A 12,711-nucleotide genomic window follows, 5' to 3' on the forward strand; every position below is an offset into this window, starting at 1 on the left:
TGAAGACCACTCAGCAGTCACAGAGTTGGTCGGATAAACACTCAACAGTCACAGATTTAGTATGATGACCAGTCAACAGTCACAGAATTGGTCTGATGACCAGTCAACAGTCACAGAGTTAGTATGATGGCCATTCAACAGTCACAGAGTTAGTATGATGACCACTCAACAGTAACAGTGTTAGTATGATGGACACTCAACAGTCACAGAGTTAGTATCACAACCAGTCAAAAGGCACTGAGTTAGCATGGTGATAACTCAACAGTCACAGAGTTGGTTTAATGAACACTCAACTGTCACAGAAATAGTATGATGACCGCTCAACAGTCACAGAGTTAGTATGATGACCATTTAACAGGCACTGAATTAGTATGGTGACCATTCAACAGGCACTGAGTTAGTATGGTGAACCCTCAACAGTCACAGAGTTGATGTAATGACCACTTAACAGTTACATGGAAAGTATGATGACCACTCAACAGTGGCAGAGTTAGTATGATGGCCACTCAACAGTCACAGAGTTAGTATGATGACCACTCAACAGTCACAGAGTAAGTATGATGACCACTCAACAGGCACAGAGTTAGTATGAGGACCACTCAACAGTAACGTGGACGGTATGATGACCAATCAACAGGCACTGAGTTAGTATGGTGACCACTTAGCAGTCACAGAGTTAGTATGGTGATCACTCAACAGTCACAGAGTTAGTATGATAACCACTCAACAGTCACAGAGTTAGTATGATGACCACTCAACAGTCACAGAGTTAGTATGATGACTATTCAACAGGCACAGAGTGAGTATGATGACCACTCAATAGTAACATCGACTGTATGATGACCCATCAACAGGCACTGAGTTAGTATGGTGATCACTCAACAGTCACAGAGTTGATCTGTTGAACACTCAGCAGTCACAGAGTTAGTATAATGAACACTCAACAGTAAGAGAGTTGGTATGATGACCAATCAACAGTCACAGAGTTAGTATGATGACCACTCAACAGTCACAATGAAAGTATGATGACCACTCAGCAGTCACAGAGTTGGTCTGATAAACACTCAACAGTCACAGATTTAGTATGATGACCAGTCAACAGTCACAGAATTGGTCTGATGACCAGTCAACAGTCACAGAGTTAGTATGATGGCCATTCAACAGTCACAGAGTTAGTATGATGACCACTCAACAGTAACAGTGTTAGTATGATGGACACTCAACAGTCACAGAGTTAGTATCACAACCAGTCAAAAGGCACTGAGTTAGCATGGTGATAACTCAACAGTCACAGAGTTGGTTTAATGAACACTCAACTGTCACAGAAATAGTATGATGACTGCTCAACAGTCACAGAGTTAGTATGATGACCATTTAACAGGCACTGAATTAGTATGGTGACCATTCAACAGGCACTGAGTTAGTATGGTGAACCCTCAACAGTCACAGAGTTAGTATGTTGACCACTCAACAGTCACAGAGTTGATGTGATGACCACTCAACAGTTACATGGAAAGTATGATGAAAACTCAACAGTGGCAGAGTTAGTATGATGACCACTCAACAGTCACAGAGTAAGTATGATGACCACTCAACAGGCACAGAGTTAGTATGAGGACCACTCAACAGTAACGTGGACAGTATGATGACCAATCAACAGGCACTGAGTTAGTATGGTGACCACTTAGCAGTCACAGAGTAAGTATGGTGATCACTCAACAGTCACAGAGTTGATATGATGAACACTCAACAGTCACAGATTAGCATGATGACCACGTAACAGTCAAAGAGTTAGTATGATGAACACTCAACAGTCACAGAGTTAGTATGATGACCACTCAACAGTCACAGAGTAAGTATGATGACCATTTAGCAGTCACAGAGTTAGTTTGATGACCACTCAACAGTCACAGAGTTAGTATGATGACCACTCAACAATCACAGAGTAAGTATGATGACCACTCAACAGGCACAGAGTTAGTATGAGGACCACTCAACAGTAACGTGGACAGTATGATGACCAATCAACAGGCACTGAGTTAGTATGGTGACCACTTAGCAGTCACAGAGTTAGTATGGTGATCACTCAACAGTCACAGAGTTGATATGATGAACACTCAACAGTCACAGATTAGCATGATGACCACTCAACAGTCACAGAGTAAGTATGATGACCACTTAGCAGTCACAGAGTTAGTTTGATGACCACTCAACAGTCACAGAGTTAGTATGATGACCACTCAACAGTCACAGAGATAGTATGATGACCACTCAATAGTCACAGAGTCAGTATGATGACCATTCAACAGTCACAGAATTAGTATGATGACCACTCAACAGTCACAGAGTTAATATGATGAACACTCAACAGTCACAGAGTTAGTATGAGGACCACTTAGCAGTCACAGACTAAGTACGATGACCACTCAGTAGTGACAGAGTTAGTATGATGACCACTAAACAGTCACAGAGTTAGTATGATGTCCACTCAGCAGTCACAGAGTTGGTTTGATGGCCACTCAACAGTCAGAGTTGTTTTTGTTTTCTTTGCATTAATATACTTTTTTCTACCCAGTCCACTTCATATACATGTGTTTATATTACTATTGATTTATTTATACTGTAATGTATTTATATTGTATTTTATTGCACTACAACTACTTTATTTACTCAGTATTGGTCCATTTCTTGTGTATATATTTATTTCCTGTAGAACTCTTTCTCTCTTCTCACTACAACAATTATTGGCTTCCAAGTTTTACTTCAATTGAACAGCTTTGAATTTAATTTGAAGCTAGCAGCTGGCTATGGGAACTGAGAAGAAAAATTCACCTCTGTTGTGTTCAGAGGGAAAAGGCTTTTATCCGACGATGATTGACGATAATTGCTGATGAGTTTGGAGATTTATTTTCAACAGGTAGTGTGCCAGTAATAAAAATGGTTCAGTCCTCACAAGGATAGAGGTATACCAATCTTAAATCAGTGTTTGATTACCTATAAATGTATGTCATATGGGTGCGAGTACTCACTTTTGGTGTGGGACAGGAAGCGGTAGAGAGGCGAGAGGTGGCCTGGGCGCGGGGTGACTCCGAGGGCGTGGTACTGAGAGATGCTGTATCCCTGGGCAACACCTGCACACCCCGTGAGATGATGGAGTCTGGGATCTAATAACGCACACATTCACACATAAATAAGCATTAAAACCACATTTACCATAACGCAAAAGGCATTCCACATGCATAGAATGATATTTAAGATTTTGCAGCACACTCACACATCTATAAAACAGTATCCTGACTCCACAAAGCTAAAGTGACACACACACCAGCCAAGAGGACAAACACTCAGACACCTCCGATGTGTATTCATGTGTCAAACGTAAACCAACACACCGACTCACAGCGCTGACTCAGATGAAAGACAAATGACCTAAAAAAATGTGACACATATGACGATGACTAAGTAATGCGATATCTGAGGGGGCGGAGTCTTACCAAGCTGTTCTGTGACTGGACAATGAGGTGGGATGTTACCGTGACAACAGAGCCATGAAGCAGGGTCCAGGCTGCAGACAGGGCAGGATAGGATGATGGGTATGGAGAGATATTGAATGTTACATGTGACAGACACGCACAGTACTACAAACATAGATGTATGTAGAGACACGCATCCATGAGTCATGATTGATGGTAAACACAGAAAAATGATAAACATGTGGAAAATGTTCCTTCTGATTCACAGCAGGATGATGGAAGAGTTTTATTCATTTCTAATAAACTTGGTGGATGTCAGTTCTTATTATAGGAAGTTCACACAGGAAGACTGTATAAAACATGGCTGTATCCTTAGGTTTCTGAAGTGGCCTGATGATCCCCATAATGGAAACGATAATTTCAGCTAACTGTCCCGTTCCAACTTCTACCCTTCATTTTACTGCGCCCCCCCATGAAATAGAAAGACCCTTTAAGTGTCAAGATTTGGTAAAAACAAGAGGAGAACCAAATTACAAATCTAACAAAATCAGAAAGTCCAGAAGGTAAAATACAAAAACTTAATTCAAAAGTCAGAATAATCAAATAGTCCGAAAAAAAATAGTCAAACAAAAGGCACAAAAATAACACTAGAAAATACTGGGAAGCACGAAAACATCTCAGGAAGGATAACACACAATCTGACATGCCAGAAGGACTGTTCAGTAGTCTTTGGGCAGGGATGGACATTTCAAATAATTCTGGGAAGGTGATTGGACCAATGTTATGTCTGCCAAATTCATGACCAGACAATCAGAGTGACAAGTCAAAATGAGGTAGTAGACATGCACAGCTCCACTGCAAATTTGAGATTTACAGTCTGGCGCCACAATAGTGTTTGGAACTTGTTGGTGGCTAAAATTTATACCGTAACAATCGGGAGACGTGCAAAAACATCTTCTCTGCTAAGAGAAGCTGTCAGTGTGGCTCTTTGCTCTTGTTATAATAAAGAAATGCGGTCAAGGTCTGATTTAACGGCTGCTTTTCTACAGCTACAGCAGTAGCAGCCGATGTAAACACCAGCTTACAGTAAAAACCCCCCCCCCCCCCCCCGTAACGTTCGCAAACTCAAACTGAAGCAGGCTGGGAAAAGAAGGAAAACATCTTTCCTGTCATGAAAAGCTTTCAGTGATAGCTGCACGAACGGGGTTTTGCTTTAGCTTCATTAGCTTTAGCTAAAGCTAACATAGCTGCGCTAGCGACGTAATTAATGTTACTAAATAATCAAATATAGCTAAGTTAGCTTTAGCAATGTGAGCTTTAGCAAACATAGCTCACATATATGTAAGCTACATGTACTTACATAGAATGTTACCTTAGGTAGCCAAAGCCAAGTTCTTCTCCTTACCTTAGCAATGACATCAACGTAGCTTCATTACTTTTAGCAATGTGAGCTTGAGCCTACATACATGTACACTACATAGATCTGTTATCTATGTAGCTTAGGTAGCTAAAGCCATGCCCTTTTTGTTACCTTAGCTACAAAATCAACGCAGCTTAGAAAGCTTTAGCAATGTGAGCTTTAGCAAATGTAGCTTACATATATGTAAACTGCATAGATACATTATCTATGTACCTTATGTGTCTACAGCCAAGCTCTTCTCCTTATGTTAGGTATGAAATCAATGTAGCAAAGTTAGTTTTAGCAATGGAAGCTATAGCAAATGTAGCTTACATATATGTAAACTATGTAGATATGTTATCTATGTAGCTCATTTAGCTAAAGCCAAGCTCTTCTCCTTAAATTAGCAACGTAATCTATAGCTAAGTTAGCTTTAGCAACATGAACTTTAGCATATGTAGTTTAAGCTAACTTAGCTTTGAGATAACATAGCATACAGCTGCTTTGCTTTAGCTACATAGCTCTGTAATCTAATTAGCTTACGCACCAAATTGAACCATGTAAGATACCCTTGCTGGGTAAGAATGTTTTTATGGAGGACGTGCTATTTTCGTGTAAGCAGACTGTTATGTAATTCGATTGAATCAAACATTTTGTAATCAAGTTTTGCAGGTCAGGTTTTGAACATTTAATATCCTAACCCTTAACCTAAACCTAAATGGAAGTTTAATTTCTTTTTAAATGTTTCAGCGTGTATTTCCATTCTGAGGTAGACAGCACCTCTGACGAATGGTCTGTCAGAGATTAATGGTCTGCAGTCAGACTGTCTTGGTTTAACTGGATGTGCTTACTGATGAGGAGACCTGGGCTTGTCTTCCCCAAACATTCCTCTGCCTTCATAATCATTGAAAGGGACATTTAAAAAGCAACACCACTGTCCTACCTACTATTGTAGGTATACTGTAGGATATGTCATGATTTCAAAAAGAATGTAGGTTACTGTGTTAAAGCTCGGCCTGTCTTTGTCGACAGTAATCACATGCTAACAATTATTATACTTAGAGATGTATGAAAGCAGAGACTTTAACATGTGCTTGTATGAATGACATGTAAACATGTAAAGATGTCTGAAATGGGGTGACATCTATGATAACTTAAATTAGTGCAACAACAAACCCCGCCCTCTCCTCTTCTCCGGCCTGCTACCTTGGCGGCGATGGATGCAGCTGTGATGTGGGAGGAGGAGCTGTCCTCGGTGGACGCCACACCGCTGTCTTTCTTTTCCTCGTCCTCCTCCTCGCATTGGACGCCCTTGTCCTCTGTCTGGCGGCGTGGCGAACTGTTGGGCGGCGGCGAGAGGGGCGGTGGTGGCGACGGCAGGTCCTCCAGCTCATCTGCAGCCTCCTTTACTTTCACAACTGCATCCCGCAAGAGGTCGATGGCGTGTGGCAGCGCAGGCAGGATGAACTGAAAGCATTCCTGGAGGAGAAGAGACGGGAGGGGCAAAGGAGAGAGAGAATGTGGGGGATTTGGATTGTTTGAGCTGTTTTGAGTCTCTCAAAGAAAAACTACTAGCATCCAAAGAAAAGCACTGATTTCTTTTTTCTCCTTCAGATTTATCACATATTCAGTTTAGCAATTCGCTCTTCTTTAACACAAAAACCTCCTCAATCATTCTCAAATACACAGTGCTTTATAAATAAAACTTTCCCTGCATTATTGATTCAATCAGTACATCAGGTGTAGCTGAAAATGTTGCATGATCAATGCATGCTCTGACTGTGTGATATATTAAATTTTGACAGACTCAAACTTAGTCTGTGGCTCCGTTTGTGTACATGTGAGAGATCCAGGGTTTCAAAATAAAGTGGAACAGTAAATAAATTAAAGTTCATGTTTGTTAATAGGGATGCATGATATTGGATTTTTGCCTGTATTTAACATGCTGATATTCACAAATACATTTTAGCCAACACCAATATCAATCAATCAATCCTAATATTGGTATCCCAATACCAATATTGATACCAATTTTCAAATATGTGTCTTAGGCTAAATATATTAATATTTATATGCAATATAGTTTAATACTCACAGTTAAAATATCTGTTGTAAATATCAGCAGAAATTTTCACCAATAATTTACATTTTTAGGCTTATATCTGCCGATACCAGCTTATATCTGGTGTTGCACAGTATACTGGAATTTCGCTACTTTTTCAGTATTTTCTCTTTAAAATGGTACAGTACCAGAATCGACCCTGTTGCCAACATTTACACCCACCATGCTGAATACCTAGTAGGGGGGTACCCTAGAGTAAATACTATCAAGTTTATAGTGAAAAGTGTTCAAAAATCTCAGAGTAGACAGGAATGTCCACAATGTGCTTGTGAAAGCTACATTCATGATATCATTTACTGACAGCGTGTGAGCAGATAGGTTAGCATCAGGCTAAATACCTAACGGCTAACAAGTAGGCTATAAGTAGCACATGGCTAATTCAGGCAGCAAATATTCATGGGATTGAGACTGAGGACATCATCCATAATAGCTTCAGTGACATTAAAAGTACTGAAACTAAGCAGGAAAGTGATGGTATGGATGTTTTTTGATTTAATCATTGATGGAGGACTGCAGACAGCTTAGCAACATAAACAGCCGTGAGCCGAACTTTAACTAGAGGACAGCACTGAACTATCTCTCTCTTCCTTTAATCCGAATAACTCACCGTGGTTGGATTTCATTGCTTTACCTGAACGGCAGCTGCAGCTGAGTTCACCGACTTATGAGGAACTGGACGGTAAGACTCCAGTTTGAGCTAAAATGCTGAGTTTTAATGTGGTGTCCAACATTATCTGACTTCTGTTTAAATATTTGTTGTAATGGTGTTTTCTCTGGAGGATGTTTTTTGGCTCTCGTATGGCAGTGGCTCATATGCTAAGAGGCTAAATGAGAGCTAATAGGATGCTAATGGCTATTTATTTATTAAACAGCATGTACGTTGCAACTGACTGTATGCATGCAGAAAACAGCTGATCACATTTTTCATTATGTCTGATTAAACAACTAAAATACAGTCAAAAAAGTAATGTGTAATATACAATCATGTGTAAATTCTCCTTTATAATATTCATCTCTAATTTGCAGTCCAGCAAGCTCTTTCCAAGTAGCATTAATGTCTAAAGAAACTGATGAAATCTTACAACTGGGAGGCAAGCGGCATCATGGTACATTTAACTGGTTAATCCAACGCCAGTTACACCATGACACTGCTTCCATACAGTCAAAAATTTAAAGATGTAACATGTAATCAGGTCTTTTATGATTTTTAAAATTAATTTCTTTGATTGTAAATGACTGCTCGCAGCCCCCATACAGTACCTCTGGTTCCCACACTTGGAAAGCGCTGATTTAGAGATTTCAAACAGCCCTTCTCATGGCTGGCACTAAAATACTTCTGGGTTGTTTCACTCAATTTAGAACCTTCCTAACCAAAAAGGACTATTTAAATTGACCCTCTGAGTATGTGTGCAATCTTTTCTGACTTTTTACTTGTGAACGTATTTACTCTTATTGCTGCAGGCCCCCCCAGGAAAAGAGACCTCAGTCTTAGTGGCTGAAAAAGGAATACATTGGAAAAAAAATGGTATTTGCCATTTTGAATGGAACACCATGCTCTCTCTTTTTTGGTTGCAGCTTTTGTTAGAAATAACTGAGGATGTGGGATTTCTTTTGAAGTATTGATGCTTTTTATTCAGCAAAAAAAGGCGAAAATTGTGTTGTTTTAAAACATGTGGTATCAGAAAGTCTGGGAATACCAAGTATTTTGACACCCATGGTCCTTCATTTCATTTTTTTCATATACATTTTTCAGCACTTTGGTAAGTTGTTAGAGTATAGCAGCACACCATCAACACTTACTCATTCATTTCTATGTGACAGCTGCACTGTGTGACCCTGAGCTCTCCTTCTTGACTCCTGAAGATTACAGCGCCCCCCTCTGGTCACTTTCATGCAAGCTTCTGCTCCCTCTCCACCCCTGTCTCCCTCTCTGTGTGTGAGTCTGTGTTTGTCAGAGTGCCTGTGGGCTCCTCTGCTATGCTAAACGCTCCATTCTCCTCACTCCCAAGACAAGTGCTAATCTGTGAAATTATTTATCTTGCTGTGTATTTTAAGCATTGAGAGGATACATTATTAAACGCTGCCTACGCTTTACAGTATCTTTACTCTGGCTTTGGGAGGAACGTTCCCCACTCAGCGTCATGTTTGCATGTGTGCATATAACAGCAGGCGGGATTAAACATGATGATGCTAACCTTGATTTGACTTCATTTAAATCCTGTAAATCCACACCAGAATGCATGCAGGGCTAAAATAGCATTGTTAACTGCTGTGAATGAAAAGGAAGACAGACAAGGACAGGATTAAAAGGGTTAATCTTGCCTGTTTGGCCTGCTGTAGTTCATACTGACTCTCCCACCCAGTAGACTGTCTGAGCATTCAAAGACCCCATATAAAGGAGGCTGGGTGTGCAGGGACAAAATAAGGGTCAGACAGGGAGAGGAAGGAGTGAGTCTGGAGACTTGAATCCCCTCCTGTTTTGTATTTTCAATGCATGCTGGGTAATTTTTTAGGTATGTCAGGAGAGTTTTTTATGTCTGCTCTTATTCACTGTTTTGTCCTGAAGGAGAGTAACTGTCAAGAACACTAAAGAGCAGAATCCCTGGATGTAGTGCCAGCGGATGAGAAACACAAGCAAAAGAGAGAGAGGGATGGAAAAGGAGGAGAGGGGAGGAAGGGGGAGACTGGAGGAGATGAGGAGGGGATGACAGACAGAGTAAAAGAGAGAGGGAGAGACAGAAGTGGAAATCTCGAGAGATTGAGAAGCAGAGATTCAGAGAGAGAGCAACAAAAATAAGAGACACATTGAAAAAGTGGAAAAGAAAGATAGAGCAACAAGAGAAAACAGAAATGGGGACAGTAGAGAAGAGGGAACAAAGAAATGGCCAACTTTCCAATTTTAACAGATCTCAGTTAAGCTAAAGGGCCGATTTCAATTTCTAGATGACTGAAGTTGCAACAAAAGAGGAAGTAAAAGCAGGATAAACCATTTTAGTAACTTTTTATATCAAAGATGTACTGATGGACATGCTGAGGCCAAAAGCAATACTTAAACTTACAGCATTTGACCTTACATTAGGCCAGGGGTGTCCAAACTGTGGCCTGGGGGCCAAATGTGGCTGGTGGTCCACTTTTGATTAGCCCGCAGCAAATTTTGGATATAAAATGAAATATGGGCCACTATAGAACATGAAGCTTTTGCTTGATTGTATTGTACTTCTTAGTTTCAGCACAAGGCAGTGCTACTATGCTAATTCTGTAAACAAACATTTTGACAAGAAGAACTGATGATTGTTTTAATTCATTTGTGACTACACTAAGACGACACTGTAAATGGTAAACATATTGGCAACCAAAGTACCAACGTTATCTTGACTTATAATATTCCCTAATTAATTATCCCACTAAATAGCAGCATCAATGGTGTTCCAGTATAGCCAGTGGTAGCCAGTGTCAACCAGGTTGGAATGGCCTCCCCAGAATCCTTCAGCTGACCGGCTATTTGCCTTGCCAACCATTAACTAGCCATATGAGCACACCCAATCACTAATATAAGTGTGTGTGTGTGTGGGGGGGTGGGTGTGTGTGTGTGTGTGTGCTGTAACTCTGGTTTGGGTAGTAAATTCCCCTCCCAAATCCTTCACTGACATTTTAGGAAGATTCTTTTCTTGAATCTTTTCTTGAATCTTTTTGAATTTTATTGAATGTTTTATTGGATCCAAGCCAACCAGCAACCCAAAAACTGATGACTATACGACTTATGATTTAGCAGGATGGGAATACTGAGAAAAGGCAAGAACACATCTCACAGTTCATTGTGATTCCCTTGATTAATTAAGGGTCACAGCATTTGAACTTTCAAAACCTACAGTGACCTTCTTCTTGCATTCATCTTTATTGTAGTGTTTATATTGTAAATAATGATGCTGTACACAGCAATATCCTTGGTGTTAATTCAACTCCCATAGTGTTAAATCTTTAACACTATGGGAGTTGAAATAGTGTTGATCTTTAACTCCCACAGCAATGTTTGTTTACACATCAGAGTTTTACATTGTGTTACTTCCGTTGCTGTAGCTGTAATTTTTAAGTGATTACTATTTAAATTTGGTCACAGTGTAACGCTAAAGATTAACATCTTGCATTAATTTTCCTGTGGCACACAGAGTCAAATGTAGAGTTAATATGTGCCCTTTGTTGAAAACCAGCACACTATCTTTTACTGCGAACCATCTCTTGCCACAGGCAGGAAGTGTGTAACTCAGTGGATGACTTTGCTCATGGTGCAGGTGTGTTTATCATCAAAACAACAATAATCCATCAGTAACAAGAGCAAATGAATCCCAGCAGTGATCACTGTACATTAGACAACATTCAAACACATTTAAAAAAATATTTAAAACACAGATTTGAAATGTCAGAGGCTGGAACCAAGATTTGACTCTACAGAGTTTCATTAACACTGAATGCATCAACACCATCAACTAGCTCTAACAGTGAAGGCTGTTAGACTCAGAGTGGAGCTGAAGTTAAACTTTTGGATTTTAAATCAACTCTCACATGTGTAATACTGGAAATTCAACACTCCAGTGTTGCTGTGTGTAGTTTGTTTTTGGCGTTTCATACAGTGATTAAATAGATTTTTGAATGACATCACAGAGTCTGTCCCATCCCAGTCCCACCCCTGCTTGAATGGCAAGAGGGGCATGCTCCTGATTGGACAGAATTAGTCTATAGTAATTTTTCATTTGCAACAGAAACACTGAATGAACAAATGCTAAAGCTGGCAAACACTGGTGTAAAGATTTAACCCTCTGGGGTGTCCAGAGATTGTATACAACATTGTTGTTTGCTAAATTTGTACATACGTTTTTGAAATTCAAAATGTATAATCGCATTTTCAGTTAAAAAATTGGTTCGTTAAACATGTTTATGGTTTTCACAGTTAAAAAAAAAAAAAAATCTTCTACTCAGATTTCATGTTTTTTTTGTGTGTGATTTTAGGTCCAATGTGTTAGTGCAGTATGTCAAAATTAAAAGAAATAACTGGATCACACATGTGAGGTTGTGCTGAAAAATATGAGACCAAACAAGGCAAGATGAACTGTTTTTAAAGTGCAATATAAAGGTCAAGTCAAAAACAGCCAAAAATCCTTTGACCCCAGGGTTCAGGGTTCAAGGTTCAAGGTTCACTTTATTATCCCTGTGAAGGGCAATTTGTTTTGCAGCCAGCAGTCAAGACATACATCCAGATCAATCATAAAAGCAGCATAAGCAACACAATAAATAGAAGCACAAGAGACAGTGTGCAATACAACAATAACACATAATAAGAAACGACAGGCTTCAGCTAACCATTAAGAAAGCTGATGGCAGCAGGGACATAAGAGGTCTTTAGCCTTTTTGTCCTGCATGGGGGTTAAATGTGACTAAATTTATAAATGTCTCTCAATTGATTGAGATTCTGAAAACAAATAGTTCTCAAGAATGCCTCTATTTGTAGATTACATTTAATACATATTTGAAGAGCATATATGTTTTAATGATAAACTATGTAGGCTAATGTTAACACCCAGTGCTTCCTCCATCCACTGTTGTGATAGTCACATGTCTGCAGATGGTCAATAGTATGGTCAAACTGGGAGCTGGGGGTCAAACCCAGAACCTTCTGGTTGTGAGACGACCGACTCTAGCTGCTGAGCCACAGTTGCCCCAAA

General features: G+C 39.8%; 1 protein-coding gene across 5 annotated transcripts in view; it reads right to left on the minus strand.

The window, feature by feature from the left end:
* gphnb (gephyrin b) overlaps positions 1-12,711 on the minus strand; it is a 202,170-nt gene that overhangs the window by 90,906 nt on the left and 98,553 nt on the right. For all 5 annotated transcript variants that reach the window (XM_041804499.1, XM_041804497.1, XM_041804498.1 and 2 more), the window contains exons 7-8: positions 6,079-6,351; positions 3,030-3,164 (exon numbers count right to left, since the gene is read on the minus strand). In XM_041804499.1, the coding sequence (XP_041660433.1) occupies positions 3,030-3,164; positions 6,079-6,351 (408 nt within the window). The remainder of the gene's footprint in view (positions 1-3,029; positions 3,165-6,078; positions 6,352-12,711) is intronic.

This window comes from Cheilinus undulatus, linkage group 14 (assembly GCF_018320785.1).
Source record: "Cheilinus undulatus linkage group 14, ASM1832078v1, whole genome shotgun sequence".
In the NCBI taxonomy this organism is placed as follows: domain Eukaryota; kingdom Metazoa; phylum Chordata; class Actinopteri; order Labriformes; family Labridae; genus Cheilinus; species Cheilinus undulatus.